At 53.2% G+C, this 20,837-nt stretch overlaps 4 protein-coding genes across 4 annotated transcripts; 2 read left to right on the forward strand and 2 right to left on the reverse strand.

Moving 5' to 3' along the window:
* Positions 1–6: 6 nt before the first annotated feature.
* PG998_008874 (uncharacterized protein) lies at positions 7–1,449 on the reverse strand (the record flags this gene model as incomplete). Its single annotated transcript, XM_066875690.1, has 3 exons — positions 7–980; positions 1,034–1,328; positions 1,399–1,449. 3 exons carry the CDS (start codon positions 1,447–1,449, stop codon positions 7–9), a joined length of 1,320 nt encoding a protein of 439 aa, XP_066727846.1.
* Positions 1,450–2,269: 820 nt separating this feature from the next.
* PG998_008875 (phosphoesterase-domain-containing protein) lies at positions 2,270–3,604 on the reverse strand (the record flags this gene model as incomplete). Its single annotated transcript, XM_066875691.1, has 2 exons — positions 2,270–3,288; positions 3,349–3,604. 2 exons carry the CDS (start codon positions 3,602–3,604, stop codon positions 2,270–2,272), a joined length of 1,275 nt encoding a protein of 424 aa, XP_066727847.1.
* Positions 3,605–14,394: 10,790 nt separating this feature from the next.
* Positions 14,395–14,891, forward strand: PG998_008876 (uncharacterized protein; the record flags this gene model as incomplete). The annotated part of the gene is made up of 2 exons (XM_066875692.1): positions 14,395–14,523; positions 14,562–14,891. 2 exons carry the CDS (start codon positions 14,395–14,397, stop codon positions 14,889–14,891), a joined length of 459 nt encoding a protein of 152 aa, XP_066727848.1.
* A 5,428-nt stretch (positions 14,892–20,319) lies between these two features.
* PG998_008877 (uncharacterized protein) lies at positions 20,320–20,815 on the forward strand (the record flags this gene model as incomplete). The annotated part of the gene is made up of 2 exons (XM_066875693.1): positions 20,320–20,416; positions 20,610–20,815. 2 exons carry the CDS (start codon positions 20,320–20,322, stop codon positions 20,813–20,815), a joined length of 303 nt encoding a protein of 100 aa, XP_066727849.1.
* Between the last annotated feature and the right edge of the window lie 22 nt (positions 20,816–20,837).

Genomic DNA, 20,837 nt, shown 5'->3' on the forward strand with positions numbered 1-20,837 from the left:
CATGATTCACGCGATGGGCGTGGGCTGGGCGTATACCTTTGTCGGACTGCTCAGCGCTGTCTTGAGCCCCATGCTGTATGTAGTCACCCGGTATGGGCCTCGTTGGAGGGAGGAGCGGCGCGTTCGACTTGCAGAACGAAAAAGGAAAAAGGGGGCGGCGGCGGCATCAGCAGAAACTAAGTGTTGAAATGGCAGGAATACAGAGGCAGAATCAATAAGATAGAATAGTACCAAGAGATGTTTCTGTCTTGCATGTATCAAGCCAGGCGATGCAATATGTCCCTTCCAGAGAGCCAGCGCTCTACATTCTCTGCCGTCTCGGCGTACCAAGCATTCATCAGGCCTTCGTCGACGTAGCCCATATGGGGGAGTTGTGACAAGCATGGACCGACCATCACGGCCCCAATAGTCGAGTCTCCTCCACGGGCTTGTCACCGGCAAGGGCTCAATATCGTACACGTCGAGGGCGGCTCCTCGGATACGCCCACACTCCAGCGCGTCGAGGAGCGCTTGTTGATCGATTAGCGGCCCGCGCGAAGTATTGACCAGCAAAGCCGAATTCTTCATGAGCTCCAGTTCCCGAGCAGCTACCAGGCCCCTTGAACGATCGCTCAGGACGTAGTGGAGACTGATCACATCCGCGCTACGAAAGAGCTCGTCCTTACTCACCGCCCGAAAGACGTTTGCGTCTCCGTCGCCCAGAGACAGTCCAGCGTCCCTGGCGGCGCGATCAGCTTTTTCCTGCGTAAGGTTCTCGCTCCAGCAAACGACTTTCATGCCCCAAGCCAAGTGGGCGATGCGCGCCACGGCAGCGCCCAGACGACCGAGTCCTACCACGCCTAGTGTGAGTCCAGTGAGCCCCGTTGCGAGCCCGCTTTGCCAGCCCTGGCCGGATTTGAGAAAGGCATCGTCGCTGGCAATGTTCCGAGCCAGCGCCAGGATGAGTGCCCATGTGTGCTGAGTAGTGGGATGGGCGCCTCCTTTTTGATATCAGGGCGTCGTGGTTGCAAAATATCGTCAGTGCGACCGAGACCGGGCGCGGCAGCCACAGTGATACCGAGGTCCTTGGCAGTAGCAAGATCAAAAGTTTCAAATTGAGTGCCAGTAGCGAGGAGGAATTTCAGGTTGGGCAACTGCCGCAGCAACGAACCTGGGAAGGAGGTTCGCTCACGCACCGTAGATATGAGATCAAAGGGCTTGAGCCGCTCGACCAGATGCGCAAAAATCGCTTTCGCTGTTGGGTACAATTGTATCGTGAAAGGTTGTGATATCCAATTGTGTTGATGGGATGCGGGCGAAATGCTGGGCTGACGTGTGAAGATAGTCGTCTAAAATGGCAAGTGAAGGCGGTTGCCTCATTGTGCTGCGAGGGCTGTGAGCGAAGGTGCGGCAAAATACCTTATAGCCAGCTCTAGCTGGAAACAATCTAGTGGGATTGCTTGTAGCCATCGCGAAGATAGAAGCTGCGTGAAAGTGGAAGGGAGATGGGGAATGGTCAGCTGCCCAGAAGTTGCGCTCAAACACAACCAACCAACACCCCGCCATCTGCACACGCCCAATGGCCACCGATCCCAGATCTGCTTCACAGTGCCATCGACAGGCAATGTTTCCCTACGAGCTTCACTATTGCTTAAGTGATTTGCTGACAAAGATCCCCTGTACGGACGGATGTATGGTTTCCCCGCAATCACTTCTTAGCTGAGGGGGATACACTTTTGGATAGCATATCTGATGCGTTGAGATTCATCACCGTCACAAACAGAAGCAGCGTGTCTGGACCAAGGCAAGAGGATTCAATCAATCCAAAGTGTTATGGTAAGTAGAGGAAATTCTGGTATCTGGTAATTAGGAATATGGTCTGAGCGAAGGTAAGAAGAAACAGCTGCGGCGTGTATCATGGTAGACACCCCAGCGGAAGAAGAGAAGACCAAAAAATCATCAGATCATACAACATCCATCCATCCATTTCCCCCCTTGTACTTATCCGCTCCTCCTCCAGATTTCACTGGTTTCCGCCATCAAGGAACATTGAAGTCCTCGATTCTCTCTCTGCAAATCCTCCAAGCCTAGCCAATTCGCCAGGCAGTGTTTTCTGCCTGCTCGCTCACCCTCGCCTCTCACGATCTCATTTTCAGGAATCAGGATTGGATAAGGGGTGGGGGTCCACGGACGCGCGCTTCATCTCTTACTCGGTGGCCTCGACGTTGACGTCGGAGCGGGCCGAGACGGGGTAGATGGTGATGGGGGGTCTCGATGGGCATGGGGGGGTTCAGGCCGATGGGGACCTCGAAGCCCTTGGGGGGTGGAGGGCATCGGGGAGCTCGATGATGTCGCGGTAGTAGTCGGGCAGCTTGCCGCAGTAGCGGGCCCAGAGCTTGACGATGGAGGGCAGGACGGTGCGGCCGTGGCGCACCAGTCTGGTGTTGGGCGCGACATAGACGTGGAGGCCCTCGACCGCGCTGCTGAAGACGCCGCCGTACGACTGGTTCCAGTAGTAGTTCTCGAACAGGTCGCCGGCGATGCGCTCGTTCCAGCTGCGGATCACGTCGCCCGTCTTGGCGGCCACGAACTTCCAGACGTTGGCGCCGACGTCCCAGCGGCCGAGCGTGTGCAGGTTCCAGTTGGCCTCGACCGAGGACAGCTCACTGTAGTGGTTGTGGTAGGCGTCGTCGGTGGTGCCGACCAGCTCCTTGGGGATGGCGGAACCCAGGAGGATGCCGGCGACGTGGTTGCGGGCGATGGGGTTCTGGCCGTTGGCCTGCCAGGTGATGTAGATGACGGTGTTGTCGTTGAAGTAGGGGTTGGCCAGCAGCGGCTCGACGAAGCTGCGGGTCCAGTTGCAGGAGACGGTGATGTTGGTGTCGTGGCCGTTGTTGTACAGGTTGGGGGTGACGAAGCCCCACTGCGGGATGCGCTTGTTGTCGAGGTCCTCGTAGAAGAGGGTGAAGTTCTTGATCTTGGCGGCGCGGTCCGGGTCGTCCATGACCGAGTTGAAGCGAGCCAGGAGGTTGTGCTTGCGGACGTAGTCGCCCTCGACCGGGTTGTCGTAGGCGAAGCCGTCGAAGCCGGTGTAGGGGAGACCCTCGTTGTAGTCACCCCAGCTGATGCCCTTGTCCTCGAGGAGGTCGACGATGGTCGAGACATTCTTGTTCACCAGGATGAAGCTGTCGCTGTTGAGTCCGAAGTTGTCGCCACTGGCGGGGGCGATGTAGTTCGGCTGACTGGGGGCGCCGACTCCGAATTCCTCAGTCAACAGGATGCCCTGCTTGATGAGAGCCTGGCAGTTGGCTGCGGTCGTCTGTTAGCCTTGTGATATGTTAGGGGGAGTGGGGAGGAGATGCTACTCACGGTCAGCCGTGGCATTCTCGTAAGCAGTTGTCTCGAGGTAGATCTGCAAGATGCGGTCGAAGGCGGCGCCCTTGACATTCGAAGTGGGAGACTCGGTCTTAGCAGTCGCGGCAGCGGCGGCAATGTCACTGGTCGCAGTTGAGGTGTGAGTGACCGAGGTGGAAGTGGAATCACTACCAGAGTCGGTGGTGATGGAGGCCGGGACAGCAGCCGCAATGCTGGCCGCGGCCAGGATGCCGAAGACTTTGGGGAGCATGGTTTGTATTATCTCAAGTGGGTATGTTTCAGAAAGGAGAGTATTAGAGATTGTTGAAGAAAGGAGTGTGAAGGTGAAGATGCTGATGGGGAGTAGAAGGAAAGACACGATTCAGCGGGAAGGTTGCTTTCCTTATATCCCCCATCTCCAGCAGCATCGTCAGCACTAACAGCAGGTTTCTGCTCTCCTGATCTTCCAAACAGTGCCACCATTCCCGTTTACTGCTTACTCGCTAGCAAGGTGAAAGGGCTTACCAAGTCCTCCCACCGCCGCCAGTGGGTCACGCACTGGAGGTCGAGTAATGAGATCAACAGGCATTCCGCAAGACAGTGTGTGAGCTGGTGAAGCCTGCTGTCAAAGCGAAAAGATTCGACGTACGAATTTCGAAGCTACAGTTGTTTATTTTCGTCAGTGCCCCCCCTATAGACCACCTGAGCGCCCAAGGCCTGAGGGCGCGTATCGTCCGCGCCTAAGCTCTAGGCGAGGCCCCAAGGTGGAAAAGCCACAGGGTCCCGGCCATCAGGATCTCAAGCTCAAGGCCAGCCTACCGTTTGGTCTGCCCGTCGTGTAGAACCCCTCGAATAATGGCGGAGATTTGTTTAAGGGTATAAGCTGACCCAGCCGTCACCCCCTTGGCTTGGTCTAGCAGCCAAGCGCACAACGGCGAAAGCTGGAGGCGCCCGCTGCGAGATTTCGTTTCTGGTGCGGGCGTAGTCCTACATGGAATTGTCAAAGTTCTATCCAATGAGACATGGCATTTTGGTGTTCGTGGGCAATGTACAGCCCCCCCAGGACTGTATTCTGCTGACGCTTTCAGGAGGTCACGTTGCGACACGCGAGTCATGATATCAGCCATAAGTCGTGGAGATATTGATTTCCTTTTAATAGATTCCTCGTCCTTTCGTTTTCGCCAACCCAGCATCACGATGTTTCGTACGTCCCATGACACCAATTGCCATGCTATCCGGCTGATGGACTCCCACCCATTCTCAAAATACCTACGTGCCTAGCTAGGTTTCTGGCGCCCACAAACCTCTCTGCGCTTCGACAACTAGTGGCAGTTCCAATCACCGTTCAACCAAATTCTTCACGTTCTGGACCGAACCGACAGAGCCACCAGCAGATGAAAATCAGGGTCCGCCCCCAGGGTCTCAGATGCGCCACCACGCCGTTGTTGTCCCTGTGGCCGCTAGCCACCTCGACAATGGCCGGGCTTCATTCAGCCCAGGAGTGTCCACGCCCGCCGGTAATTCACCCAGTTGAAACGAAACATTTTGCCAAGTTATCTAGCCAAACTCACTTCTTGGGTTTGTGTTCCTAATCCTGGGGTTGCCGCTGTGCCTGGCTGTGGCTGTAAGACCTGGGGTGTGCACAGGCACTCAACAGTCTCTTTCTCCTTTTATTATTACGATGTACGGCGCACAGGCGCACAACACCTCAGCGCCAGCTTACCGTGGCCATTATTCTATTCATGCTGATTTGAATAGGAGAAGGGCTTGCAGAGAGCGTCTCCGACAGACAAATAACACAACATAATTATCTAGACCCTTAAGGAAACACATCACGGGGGAATTAAAGTTGCGCCACAAATCAGGGCCTATTGAAAAACCCGAAACTACAATTTCCACTCAGATACATTTAGCCTTTTTGTTAATGTTGTGTATATCCTCGTTCTGGTATATAATGCGCCTCTCTCTTCATCTGTCTCTCCTCGGACTCTGGAATCAAGGTGAGACATCACCAAGGCTAAATCTGAGCGACAGCCGGTGCGAACACATCGTAAGTTTCGATATGTTCTTCAGATTCACTTTATGAGGTTCGATATGAGACCCTCCTTTTCCTAGCACGAACATGCTGACGCCATTCATAGGCGACCTTGGGTGTAGTTTGTTAACGTCTGGAAACAGATTTGTAACATCAGCATCAGAGACAGGCAGCACTTATTGGATGCTCCTCGTGCGACGGTGATCTCGGAAAACAAGGTGAATCACCGTCTTGCGTGCGGCGGATAGGGAGTGGGATTTCCCGCCCCGTCTCGCTCGTAGTCAACGCTTCCTACACGTGGGGATCCCCGGTATTATGCGTGTCATCTTGTGGGGTTGGCAGGGAATAGGGGTGGGAAGTTCGCCTTACTTAGCCTTGTCTGCTTTGTCATACTATTCAGTCACGGCTATATATAGGAGCCAGGGAGAAGCAATAGGCCATTGACCATTATCGTCTTCAAAGGCAGGACAGAAGGCCAGCCTGCGCAGTCATATCCAACGCCACCACCTTGGTGAAGAAGTCTTTGAGCCCACGGAACCATCGATCCTCAAATATTTTCAGTGGCGCTTAGGTCGTGCACTTCCTCTTCGCCAATAGGGACACTGACTATCATCAAGGCATCGGATGGAGTGCATGAGGCGGACCAGGTCAACACCAGGTAGACCGGGAAAACCTCGAGTCTGCCAACTCGATTACATTGCAGCGGACTTCATTTACAGGGGTTCCAGCCTGTGTTTCGACCAGAGGACGGAAGAAGATTGGTTAGGTCAACTAACATTTGATATCAATGCCGACTTGTGGACTCAATGACTTTTCGCTTCGTCATGGCCATCGCGGAGTACAACACAGTCATCAAGTCAGGGGAAATCATCCCGCATCAAGTACGATCAATGCTAACATGAGCAGCTTCGATTGTTCCTCAAAGTGCAATCCATATAAATACCTCCCTACTCTTATGGCCGGTGATCTCTGTTCTAACCATTGCCACATATCTACATATCAATCAATCAGGAAGCCATAAACACCATAACCCAAGTAAACGGGAATGTATCTACTTGAATCTCATATAATGGCCAGCACTTACCAATCCCAAGCCCAGATCGACAACCCCCTTCCACGACCGCGGACGGGTACAGCCTCGTCTTCGTATTGATCTGGCTCGCCATCATAGGCCTGGCCCTCTGCAACGTGCTCTACCTGGGCTACATTCACTGGTACCGCCCGTGGCGAGCAGCCCGGGAGCACTCGCAGAGAACGCAGGATTTCAGGAGGCAGCAGGACTTAGAGAGTCAGCGGCATCAGCAGAATGCACAGCCAGAACCGACACCGATACCACTGCAAACCCTTTCAGAGGCCAGAGGATAGGGGTATAAAAGTCTACTGCCCTCTTCCTAGTTAAGAGTTCAGGCAGTACAGATCCGAAGCAGACGCGTATCAAGTAGACATAGTCCAATTTTTGTAATTGGATACTCGACCTAGCGGGGAACACGTTCTTTCACACAGACTCAATGGCACAGTAATTCTACTAATTCACTATCACGAGAGTCTGCCAGCCAAAAGAGACATCGCTTTCATGAAAGTGCTTACTCATCACCTAAATAATTTCTTTTCCTTCCACCATGGCGGCTGGTGGAACATGATTGGCAACGGAGACACGGAGAGACCTGGAGGAGACAAGACACTGCGAGATACATCGATACCTACACCGCCACAATTCCAACCTCAAGTGCCCGCAAAGATCTGATTGATACGCTTTCATGTCCGCATCTAGCCAAAACAGGATTTACAGTGCTTGCAGAAAAGTGCCCAAAACTGAAAGTCGCCGGTGAGACAATCTCAACTGGCCGCAGTAGCTTACTTATTACCCGTGTGCAACTCCCCCACTGCCCCGACTCCCCGTCTCGGGGCTTTCTTCCGGTCGACGATGGGGAAGGTAGACCTACAGAAAGTACCGAGAAGAATCCACTCGGGTGTTTTGATTATTGAACAATTGCATGCCGTCTGTCTCTGCGTATATGTGTCTTGCATTGCCTTTTCTCCCTCTCGGGCCCTTGGCTTACCTGCACACCGGTGACAACACACCTTTCGCTATCAATACCATTTTCCCTATATACAGGACAATAGCCAGTCCCACGAATAGGATATCCCAATTGCTCGCTCGTGCATACCTACATACATATCTTATCTCGTCCCAATCCAAAGCTAGGTCGAATGATGTGCCAATTGGGAGAGAGCTTGGGTATCAATCAGCGAGCGGCAGCGGGAGCGCCAGGGGGGCAAGCCAAGCGGAAGACCATCCCGGAAACAGAAGACGGGATTCCCTTCCACGTCGGTGGCGATCTAGAACCAGGAAAACGCGGTTTGACAACGTAGATTGCACGTCAACGGGGTGCCATGATGCTTGCACAGTCACAGTCAGTCAGGACGTGCATCGTTACCCCTTATCTAATGCCTGCCGCCGAGGTGGTATGTATGGTAAAAGCGGTAAGGGGTAAGGGTAGATGGGCGATAGGTGTGTTGCTTTTCTTCAGCGGCCGGTCTGCAAGACGACGCTAGGGCCGGATTTCGGGTCTCCCCCGTCACTTATAGTGGAATACCGACAGTAATAATACAGGTATGTAGGGATTGGCCCTTTCAGGGCCGCCAAATGCTTCATGATGTAGGTAGCAGGCGGTAGCAGTAGCAAGCTGTAAGATAAGGACAAGCAGCGTGCAGTGGTTTCGGTCGGCGTTTTTAGGCCATGCCATTGTAATGCCATCGATGCGTTTGGCGCTCACATCACACGTCGGCATTCTTGCTACTGGCCGACATACGGTGTGCGCATGAAATATAGTAATCAGTTGACATCTCGTCACCTGTAGCAGTTCGCGCGAGCCAGATTGTTTGTGTATGTGATGGGGCAGGGAGAAAACACGACGACGTCTCTTTCGGTGCCGAGGAAACAAAAAGCAGCCACTCACTCAGCAGATGCTATAGGGCCCGTAATGAATGATATAAGGGGGCCGAACGCCCTTCCTTAAAAGGAAACTACGCCTGCTTAGTACCTATGTTTGTGTGTAAGTGTGTTTGCTTCTTCTTGCCAAGTCACGTAGGGCAGACAACAATGGGCTGCAGGCTAGGTAGGCATGGCTGTTTGTAGTCTAATCACAGCTCGGGTAAAAGTGTATGAGCCGCTAACTCTCAGCTCCTTTCCTAAGGGATAGGCCGGGGAAGACTCCGACATAGGAGCAAGTGGTCGTGATGGGTTTTCCGATTGGCTTATAAGATATACAATTAGAAAAAGATGATAGATCGTGTTTTCCCTTCCCTATATGTGCTGTCTGCCCGTGGCGAGCGGCCGCGCCTGCTTAGATGAGCCACATGGGGAATGTATGGGCTATCACATCGAGTGATAAGAGTCAGCCCCCTGATTGCTTCTTGTCACCTTGCTGACATTGATTATTCGTTCTGTTATGCGCAGGAGAGGAGACTCAATCAGAAATGAACAAAGATCGCTTGTTGACACGGACCTGTGACCACAGTTTCAAGAGGTTCCATGCTTCGTGCGGGTGCTATTCCGTGCAGGTTTCTCCGCAGTTAATAACGTCGAAGAGGGTGTGTGCCACATCTTTGCAGTCGATGTGCTGCTGCTCTACGGACCAGTTACGTGCTATTCGATGTGACGAGACCGGGGTGTATAGCGAATCAACTCGGCCTTTTCTCTGCAGGGATCTGGTAACCCTGCACAAATGTGCAAATCGTCGTGTATTGGGCCGCGATAATACCCAATGAAGACGACACGGACATGACCCGGACGTAGTCGGAAGCCATAACTCACAATTGTTCGTATCAATGTGACGATGTCAGCTTGACATTCTTGGGTTCTGGTTTGGAGAAGGAGTATGCGAGTGGCTCGTCACAATTCTCCTAGTTTCGGGATAGTAACACTGGGGAGAAGGAAAAGGAGAAGAAAACAGAGTAACGTAAAGTAAAGTTAGGTGGGAGATGAAGGGAAATGAATGCGACGGTCCAGAACGTAAGTGCCTTATCAGATCGTGACAAGATTTTCGAGGTGCAGTAAGCAGCAATGCAGGGACCCTTCACAAATACGGCAGACTTGTACCAGCAATTTGTAAAAGAATGCGATCTCCGACCGTGCTTGCTGTGACTGTATTGATCTTTGCTGAAGTCGACGGCAATGTTGCGCAACGAGACGTGTCGTTGTCAATAGGGACCCAAAGCGCACAATATGAATGCGACACCGCACTTTCCCTTCATTACTATCGATATATTGGTATCTTGCAGCGAAAGTCCGCAACCCGGTACATCCCGGCAACTACCCCGGCTGGGATGGTGATTCTCGTGTGTTATCACGTGGAGCCTTTGAATGATCTGCTTGGCCCAGCTGGCTTGTGTCGTGTTGTGTCAAGGAGAAATCGTTTAGTATTCTGGATCACAGGAGCCGGAGCTATGTATGGGGACATGGCATGGCATGAGACCGTTTTCCCGAGACCAACTCCGCCATCTTGTGATCAGGAGATAGAGGGTGTTGGTGTCGGGGTTACGGATCACTTAGCTACGACGGGGTAGTATCAAGTTGATCGACGTCGGCGGCGCGGGGTTGTCGCAGCCCCCCACGAAAATGATCAACGACTGTAAAATGCAATGTGCCTTTCAAACACTGGTTAGGGATACTGTGAGCTTGTTTGATGGTGCGCCCCCAAGCCCCCATGGCCTTTGCGAGTGTGGGAGGGTTGAACAAGACCCCCATTACCATCTGGTGGTGGGCAGGAATATACATTCTGGGAGGACATTGTGAGGTGGGATGCATTGTAAATTCGTTGTCCTGTTCCGATGGCGCAAATCTCACTAATCTATTGCTCGGAAGATGTCGTGAGATTAGGGACTGGCAACGGAGTCGGTCGGAAATGATTGTCAGTCCAGCATCACATTGCGCGCCCGCTCTGCGAAAAAGATCCATGTTTTCCGCAGTAGTCCGAGATCAGCGTGATGAGAAGCTGGCGCGAGGAGCTTCCTCCTCGCTTGTTGTTCTGGCAGCCGACGGGAACCCCTGACGTAGGTCGCCGTCTATTCTTTCAGTAGCGAGAACGAGGTATGATGGAAACGATTCGGTTTATGATACTGTACCTTTCCGAGACGCATCGTTTGGGTTTGCGTACCCTAGAAGGCGGACATGACGGCGCGATTGCCGCGGGAAATGAGATGGTCCAGCGATTATGATATGTCAATGATAAGGAGTTGAGGGTTGTAGATTTGTCACATCTCGAGTATCGTAGGGGACAAACCATGTCAATTGCGAATGAGGTCATAGGGCTGCGTACTGCTTGTTTCTTTCCTTGCTGGGTCCTTGCTTGGATGGTATCGCTCGGTTTCAAGTTTGCTTTGCCCTGCTTCGGACTGATGCCGCTGCAGATGGTCTTGTTTGAGTAGGCGACTCATCGTTATCGCGTACGAGAATACGAACCGAGTCGTCGATGAACAAACAAAACCGTAGATATGTGATGAGGCAGGAGGCATTTTGGTGCTCTGGTGCTCCCGTCTGCACGGACAGCCCGAACGCTCTTGCAGCCACGTTTCCCCCAGGTTTCGCGACCCCGCGCTGGTCACTGCTCCTAACTCACTAACTGTTGGACAGGGCGTTTTTTTACGTGCGTACCTAAGCACATGTCAAGATAAGAGAGTCTGGGGCTGTCGAGTCAACGGCTTCCGGATCGGATCGACCGACTCATCAAACACGGCGGGACATGGCAATTGTCACCTGCTCCTTATTCCTGTACCGCCCCCTCCATCTCGAATCGAAACCTATGCTACTGTTCTTACGTGGTTTCAGCAAAGAGAGCAGGGAGAGTCAGGATGAACCCGTCAGTGATGTTAGAAACGGCCATTTGCCTCCGGGGTCCTGCAGGCGACGACGAGTGACGAGCTCGTCAAGCTCGGCAAACTTCCTGAGGAGGAGACGAGTCATGCCAGCGTTTCTAGCCTCCTTCTAGCTCTCTTCTAGTCGTCCTTCTAGACTCCGTCATAGTCCCCGTCAGGACTGGTAGGCAGTAGACGAATCTGGATTTCGGACAAAATATGGAGTATCGTGGTGGGGCAAGGGTCCAACTTCGCTGAGGGGTTGGCAAGCTCGCAAGGAATTGATGGGCTTTTTCGAATGGACTTTCCTTTACCACCGATAGCGTGTCCCGCACGGTGGATTGGCTCGGGAGTTGCCCGCCAACCGCACAAGGAAGACGATCTTTCTTGCAGATTGTACCGCCTGCATCCCCGCGGTGATCAATTTCATGTGTCAAATCTAGGGAGGCGGTCAAGCGTATACGTGCTTGTCACACACACCCCGAATTCTATCGAATATGGTATTTCTGTTCTTTGCGATGGGTAGGGCTGGCATGCCTAAGCATGCTTCTAGAATGTGTCCCATTGATTAAATCGGTCTTCTTTGCGACGGTCGGTGCAATACCGCCGGCTTGGTAGAAGGGTTGGCTGCTACTAACTGGAATTAGTGAAAATACCCCATTGTACGAGGATAGTAACCGAACAGCCCAGACCCTATTTTTGCCGAACCGATCCCAAAATAGGGAGGTCGATCCTCTTGGTGTCCAACCAACCCTACAATTAGACTGATCTCCGGAGCTCTTGTCCTTGTCGGACACAAAGACGCCGTCGGATTACTATCAATCTACCATGCATGTCTCCTCGGACCAAATCCACCATCTTGGGAAGCTGATAAACGAACAGGACGGGGCAGAGACGGAGAGTAAGGTAGAGCGAGATAGAGCGAGGCAACAGCAATCTTATGAAGGGTTGCACGGAGAGACTTACGTTAGCCTTGCTGATGCACATCATCCTGCCCTGTGGTCAGCAAGAATAGGCAGTCGGCCAAATCAACGTGGCTAGCTGGCCAGATAACGAGGACAAAAGATTACGGCGGCACAAGCGATACGATACAATACGCTGCGATGCGATACGGGCGGTGCAGAAGATGACTCAGGCTTTGGGCATCGTTACATTCCCCAGATAGATACATTTCCAGATAACTGGTTGGATATGGTCGGGGTCGTCGGGACTGACGGAGGGGGCAACAAAGGCGTCTCGTTAAAGCTGATGGCGGAGCTGGACGCGGGACGCTGGCCAACGTCTAACCGTATTGAATAGGAGGAAAGTAGAGAGGCGCGGGTGAGGGTCGCGAAACGGACCCAGTTGGGCCAACGAAGGCCGCGCATGCCCGGTTTGTCGCGAGCTGTTGGCGGACCAAGCGGTCTACATTAGCAGGTATGGTCGCAAATGTATTGGCTCTTGGTGAGCCTGTGTTATGTGCGCTGGTGTGTAAGTGTGTATGTGCGGCGTTGTGTGCGTCGTTGATTCAGGAATTGCGGTCAAACCAACATGAATTCGGAGAATCGCCGCAGCCAACGGGGAAAAGTATTATTAATTCCCTGGAGAGCGAGCTTCGCATCTGTGTGAGTGTGTCAGCCCGGTCGGGGAATGGCATGTCTGACGTCGTTATGCGAAGGGTAATCAAATGCGAACGGCACTCTAAATCCCAGATGGTGGCTTTTCCTGGGGTTTGCTTATTTGGGCCTTTTGGCTGGCTTGGAAATGATGGGGGTAAGCAAATCCCATTGATCCCCAAGGGGGCGGCGGTCAAACGAAAAAAAGCAAACCGTCTATTTTTACACATCATAATACGACAATAGGATTATTCAACCTCCCGTTTTCTGACAACCCCCAATCCCGAATCGAATTTATCTGAATGACTCGAGGGTGTAGCTGATACGCAGGTCCCCTCGGGCCCTTTCCACGAGGGATGACGAGCCACGGAAAAGCAGACGGTCCCATCAATTCAGCAATACGACGATGACGAAAAAGGGCAGGAGTCAAGTAACCGAGCCGTAACCGCAAATGGCGCCGTCTCGTCGGCTGTACCTCTCACATGTAGCAAAGTGCGTGTGGTTCCTTAGTTTTGAGACCTTTTTGCTTGGGGAGAGCGCGCGGCAGAATGGAACCGCGGGCGGGCTGATGGAGACAAGTGTGTGTGTGTGTGTGCTGTGTGTGTTAGTTGTCGGAAGAAGGCCCGAGGGTGAAAAAGGAAGGAAACGGGGGAGGGGAAAAGAACAACCGACGACTCAGGGCCGGCTGTGATTGGCTCGGAAGGCTGACTCTTTCGCAACCGTGGTGTCGGTGAGATCTGACTACGGGCTTTACGGGCATCCAACAGTCAGGATTCAACTGGGAAGACACACACACATTCCAAGTTAGCCCCATGCCACCACCAAGGTACATGCCACCACCACCACCCACACCTATCATAGCTGTGCGCTCTGTGCCCCCGCCAGCCCGCGGCGAGGCGGTCTGTTCCCGAGGAGTACAGCGTCCCAATAACGTGCATTACCTTGTGCTTACCGCTACTCCTGGCTGATGCGCCCAGTATGTACTTTCAGGATAGGCTTCCAGCTTCAAGACTACGTGGGGGAGAGCCAAAATCGTGAGTCGGGGAGGCGTAGCCTGGATGATTCATGCCTAGTACACACCCTCGGTACATACCTGCCTGGCGTGCCCTGGTCTCCCTTTCGGTCGTTTTCGGTGTTATATAATTCTGGCTTCGTGCCTCATCCATCGCTACCCTTGGAATTCTCGTTCCTGTTGTTGTTGTTCAACTTATTCCGCACACACACCAAACAGGTTTTATTTTAAAAGACCCCCATCGCCGATTGTTTTACCGGCCCCTCCAGCAACTGATCCCAACTTGAAGCAGCCACGGTCACATTGGTTGTATTGTCACCTATACCACGAGATCCCGCTATCCACCACACCCACACCAATCTGCCGCATACAACGGACGGCCAACAACCCAACCAACGTACGTCACTTACACGCTTACACGTGAAGTCCCCAACAACCCGCGTATATCAACCACAACGCGCCCGCCACGATTAGGAGAACCGCAACAAGATCAACTTGTCGCATCGCAGTTCGCAACATCTGAACTACATTCAACGCATTTCACAACAACACTACCTACGAAAATGTGGAACTCCTTTGGATCGTCCGGCTCCATGAGCCCTTACACGCAACCCCTCGACATCCCATACTCGAGCGCCTCCTCGCGCTCCTCTGCCTACCAGCCCAACTGCGCCTTCCCTCGTGGCCGCAGGGTTCCTCGCTGGGCTCCAGCAGCCGCCCTGTCTACGAGCGCGCGACGTCGTACCTGTCGGACGACGACCTGTTCTGGCAGGACTCGGAGAACGACGACACCCACAGCGTAGCCAGCTCCTCCGGGAGCCACCACGGCAGCGTCTACGCCGCGCAGCAGCCGACCGAGGAGGAGCTCCAGGAGCAGCGCCTCGAGGAGCAGCGCAAGCGCGCCCAGATGCAGCGCGACGCCCTGCGCTTCGTCAAGCTCGAGAAGGAGCGCCGCCGCCTCGCCGCGCAGCAGCAAAAGCCCCGCCGCAGCAACAGCAACACCAGCCACCCCTCCAAGAAGTCCAGCAACATGACCTCGATCCGCGAGGCGGCGGAGTGAGCATGGCTCCTCCACCTTTTTTCCTTTGGTCACGACATCTTACGAATGGTGAGTTTTTTTTTACGCCTCTTACACTATACCTACTACCTCACCGAGCATGCAACTAATACTGGTACTAGATATTTTTACGAGCATCTTATGATACCCATCCATGATACCCATCAGCGATACCCCCTTTTGAACTTTTTACAACGGCGTACATACATGCATACTTGCTGCCCACGCAGCCGGCACAGCATTGGGCGGGAGGTAGACATGCACCGGCAAACACCGGGTTTCCCCCGGGTCTTTGCCATAGAAAGATGAGACTGCGCAGTGGGTGGTAGCTCTTTGCCACCACCACAGAAGCAGACACTTTCATCATCATCAACCTTTCCTCACTATTTCTTCTTCGAAAGGGGCGGCGTAGATGGCGCGCGCCAGCAGGCACTTTTGGTCTTATTTTACACCTATCAGGTCATTCCACACAGAGTTTCGGATGGCTTTGGGGATTATGGTTAGGTGCGGAGGAAACGTTGAGTCACATTGCGCTGTCTCAGCCACGGATCTTGTGTCGCAAGATGGGGGGTTGACGCCGCCCAGCCAATCACAACGCCACCTTAGGCCATTCACTCCGGTGTCTGATTTAGGTTATGACTGATCGAGGATACACACAGTCGACTGGTCGGCGAGCAAAAAGCAAGACAGGCAGGCAGGCAGCAACAGGATTATGTGGCAAGAGAACGCGGCGACCACCACCAACCTACTTTACTTTTTGTGTGCATCACTTTTTTGTAATAGCTAGCTCTCATTACACATACCCTATTATTTGATTCGCTTCAATATCCTGAAAAAAAGACTTTGCCTTTCCTCGCTAGAGACTTGTGTGTGTGTAAGAATGTGTGAATTGGTACGCGAACACGGGGAAACCTTATGGGTACGCGTCACTCTTCGTTCGACAAATGGCATCACGAAGAGACCTGTTGCCGTTTTCATTGGATGCGATACACCACCACACCTGTGTAAGTGTCCCGGAGAGAAGGGCGAGAGGAAGGTTTCTGATTGACAACCCAAATAAAGTGGTACCTGGCATATCGGAAGTATTGAAATGCGAGTGTAAATAATCTAAGTGACAGGGTGAGGGTGTGTATGTTTAATGAAAGCACCATCTTTTTCACGTCTACCTGGTGCCCTCCTTCTCCAAATGCCACACGTTATTGTAGCATTCCGCGAATCAATGTTTTGCTTTTTAGCCAGCCAGTTGGGCCCGGATTCTACGAACAGCGACAGACAAGAGATTGCAACGCAAACGGGAGGAATGACGAGAGAGAAAGGGGGGGCCGCCGCAGCGCCGGGCCATATTGCGGTTCCATTCCATCTCGACTGGCACATTCCTATACAAGGAATTCAGTCGGCTCGTCAAGGTTCAATAATACTGCGGTTCACTCACCCGGAGCAACTGGTTGCAGTTGGTAAGATTGCTGTTGTTGTTATATATCAGTTCGAGTTGGGGTATTATCATATCACATGGCCGGGGGTATAGTAGATTGGCTGGCCGGTAGTAGTAGTAGTAGAAATAGGTAGGGGTTCGGTCAGCTGTGATGTGATGATGTGAAGATGTGAAGAGTTTCTTATACGCGACCTCGACGAATGCCATTCGGAGATAGCCAGGAATCCGAAATGAATGATCACCACTGCTGACAAGGGGCCTGTATTTCGTTAGCATCTTCGCCTGCGGAATCGGATGTGTATGTGCGTGTTTGTGTGTGGGTGCGTGCCAGGCCAGGGGGTGTGGTGTGGTGGTTGTGATGACAGAACCTAAACTTTCCCTTCACACCCCTTCACACCTCCCTCGCAACCCTATTCGGGAAGTAGGTGTGTGGGGTTACGGTTGAGCGATGGGTTGGCCGAATTGGGGTATATGGGCGAACATATGCTTTGGGCATGGGACTTGGCAACAGTCGTTTCTTTTTCCTTTGGGGATTGTTGACATATCGTCTCCCTTGCTGGAAGTCGTCGAGCAGCACGCTCATGATGATGACGGCATAGCTTTGGGGGTTTCCACATGAGCCCATCTTGAAATTCCGCGGGTGCACCGCTGTTCATTCCCGTGCGCGCAGAAGAACAGGGTGCGTAGCGAGTTGCTTGCCTGCAACCTACACCGAAATCATGCATGCGCAGATTGTGGGTGAGAGTATGTATGTTGGTTGGGATGGGAAGCAAGTCGGCTATCCGTTTATACCACCAATAACGGCATCCGTCCATCCATCCACGCTTGTGTGTTATATGCCAGTCAGGCTTGTTGGAATGAAAGCAGCGCGCCAAATATGTATGCCCCCATCATCGCCAAGAGGGATGTTCATTCCCCGGTCGCGTCGCTGGGCGTTGGGTGCGGGCTCCTCCTTCATGTATAACTGGAACACCAATATCGGCTTCCTCGGCATCAGTACGCGGTTTCTATAATGGTGATGAGGTACGGCTCGGGCACAGCCGTCAGAGGGATTGATCCAACCCTTCTCACCTTGGGTATCGCTCGGCTCGGGGCTTGCCAGTCCACACTCGCCTCTTCCCGGTCCCGACGCAGATGAAGGTGAAGACAGGGAGGGATTCGAGAGTAGACATGCACACATCTCAACCATCAAGCCAGCCTCACTCTCCCAAGGCTGGCAACTGGCGTTCTCGTCACACGCTAAGACCATTTCTGGTCTACCAAATGCCAAACAAGATGATGGCGGCAGGCTCTTTCTCAGTTGGATCTGACTAACTTCCGCGCAGGTGTGCGGCAGCAAACGGGAGGAACAGAAATCACAGTTAGGATTCTGACGAGCTTATCTACACATCTACTTTTAGACTCGAGAAGGCTGGGCCCGCTCACTGTGTAACAGTATACACACACAGGGGGGGCTTAGATCCGGCATCTCGCTTCTTTCTTGGAGATCGGGGATAACAACTCAGCCATCGTCCTTTGGTCTAATTTGAGAGAGACTATGCGTGTACTGTTGCTGGGTGCATGCGTATGTATGCATGCTATAGAATCCTACATGGGCAAGTTCGTCATCGCCTGCGGGTGGGCAGACCATGGGGGTGTCAGGTAGGGCAGGCAGACACTCTAATCCTGTATGCCTTAAATTTTACCCGCGCGGCGAAGCGCGGCTGTGTGCGTTAAAGAGTTGGTTGGCAGCAGCAGGCTGGACCTGGACCCAGGTCTCTGGTACACACACACACACTCACACACTCACACACCACTCTGGGACTTGGCTTGGTTCCTCCTCACTGCCTATGCCCAGCAGCACCTGCAGCCCGGCCGCAGCTGCAGGCCCAGCGTACCATGGAACCACCAAGCCTGGAGAGAGGGAACAACCCACCTGAAGCAGGCCGGCAGGACGGTAGACGGGGCGCTGCTGGGTTTGGAGTATAGTAAGTGGCACCCGGCTGGCGGGGGCTATGATTTCATCTCGAACGATGGGGGCCAGGCGCCGCCGCGATGCTTGTTTGCTTCCCGCCCATGCTGCCGTTGGAAGGGGTGCTGTCAGCGGCGCGAAGGATGGTGGTGGTTATACATGCCGTACACCACATGATTAGCTAATTCGCAACGGGATGGCGATCCCTCCCCGGGGCCCAGGCCATCACTATAGCGGTGTACACAACCTGTTCCCTTGCCGCTGCTCGGTCTGCGCTAGCTCCACGGTGGAGGAGGAACGGCCGGGGTTCGCTCGGGTCATGCCATGCAGGTTTTTAGCGTACTCACATCAGCATGATGGAGCTTGTCTCTTCAGCACATTCACTCACGGCCATGATCGTCAATGTCAGGGATTTGGTCGCTCTTCACAGCAAGCGTCGAATGGAGTCGGGGTTCCAAGTCCAAGCTGCAAGCAAGACACCATCCGCAAGGGAACGTAACATGAACAAAGCGTGCGGCACACGTTCATCAGCAGACAGGCAGACTAAATACGAGCATTTCCTGGGTAGGACAACATGATTTACCATGCAAGGGGTGCCATCCATTGATTGGTGATAACCGGTGGTGGATGCTCCCGATACAGCCCGTCGCGGCTGCTTACCTTGAAGTGATATGCAGATGAGCGCGGCAACACCCCTAGGGCCCCGGCAGGGTTATAAGATACACGTATTAATGCAAACTGTTGGGCCGCGGGGTAATTGACCCCGATCCAGCCCGAAGACGATGATGGAGGCTTCTTGAAGCCACTTGATGCCACTGGGGCTTGGGGAATCTGGCATCCCAAGCCATGGAGACAGCGGTCCGCTTTTCGGGTCCGAACTTGATATCTCTAGAGATCTGAGGTCAAGAAGTCGTTGGAACATGCATTTCTGACCGCCTGGACTCAATGAGACACCGGCATCGTGTCCGCTTGACGTCTGGAGTTGTGGTATAATGCATGATTCAGTGTTCAACGTTTTATAGATAATTTCCTTGCCATCCGCGACTTTCCCCGCGATCGTGGTATGGCCAATGAGTGGGTTTGAGGCAATTGGCATTCCACGGATAACCAGACCACTTGCCCATCCAGGCAATCCGGGTTGGATGTGATGAACGCAGGCCAGGTCAGAGCAGAAGGAAGCACGTCGACCAAGGGATCCGGTCGGCTTCCGGCATGCGGAGCTAAACTTCCCGTTGCTTCCAGCCATCTCCGGTATATACTAATATGCCTGGCTGGCTGGGTTCAGATCCGAAAGCGCAGCCCAATTCAGTCGACGTGCATGCAGGACAAAGTGAGACCTCTGTTACTATGCCACGCCTTTGGTCGTGCACAATGTCGTGTCCGCGAAGTAGAGCATCGTTGCAATATACGCCGGCAGCCATGGCCAAGTGCTACTCGATGAGGAGTGGCATGGTTGCAAGCCACGATGTTGCTTTGGCGGGGTAAGCTGTGAAGCAAATCAAATCCTGGGTTGGAGGTTGGATTGGAAACCCTGCCGGACGGACCCTTGAACGACCGACCATCCATCACTTATTTACTTACTTCTTTCTTACTTGGGGGTCGAAGGTTTCACCTCTGGCTGACTTCAGCATGTAGGGAAGTAAGTATAGACGTTGGCGCAGCAGGACGACCGGAAGCAGATAGTTGTCGACCGTGCACACCCACTGCCACTATCGATGCTGTAGATTAATTGAGGATTTATTTGGCTCGTGCACGACGATGGCTGATTATGTGATATCTTTATTTTTCCACCTGTCCACAATTGCCAAGCCACAGACAATACGACAGCTTCTCCTCTTTGGGACCTCTCAACCTCCCAAGGACTGCAGCTAATAAGTAAGCTTATGCTGTTTCTCGAAAACCCAGCACCTTTAGAGGAGAAGAACGAAAGAAAAAATCAACTCTGGCTCGAGGAAATCAAACCCCGGTCAACCGGTCAACCAACGAGGGTGCTGGTCACGCATCCTTAACCGCCGACTCGAGCCTTAGCAGCTCGACTATAACCAATCATGGCCGTCCGCCCCAATGCACCCCTGCAGGCCAGCCAGCCAATCCGCAAGCGTAGCCGCCCTCTCACGGAATCTCGGCGCTACTGCGAGGAACGACGTGCGTCAACAATTGCCATTTCTACCAATCTTTTCACAGCAACGCACTAGGAATCGCTGGGAAACCCGCCGTCTCTGCCCAACCATACCGTCAATCCGTCCATGCCCACCAGCCATGACTCTACCATGGCGAAACGGCCCATTGAATCAGTTGAGCGTAGGAGTCCTCATCCCCCATAGCTAATCATCTCTAGCCCGGCAAGGTGAGGGGACCAGGGAGGGGGGCAAGATCAACGAACCCATCTCCATCTTAGCCATTCATGCCTCGCTGCTCCCCTTTAGCGAGCCTCTGGGAAGTCACCTGCCCCGGCCGAGACAAGCCAGCATAAGCCATACAATGCCTTTGTTCGCCTTCTTCGGAAATGATGTCGTGCAAAATGATCCCGGTGATAACGCCTGAGCTCCAGTCACTCCAGTCACCG

Source organism: Apiospora kogelbergensis (genome assembly GCF_038363985.1).
Source record: "Apiospora kogelbergensis strain CBS 113332 chromosome Unknown utg000006l_segment0_segment0, whole genome shotgun sequence".
Classification (NCBI taxonomy): domain Eukaryota; kingdom Fungi; phylum Ascomycota; class Sordariomycetes; order Amphisphaeriales; family Apiosporaceae; genus Apiospora; species Apiospora kogelbergensis.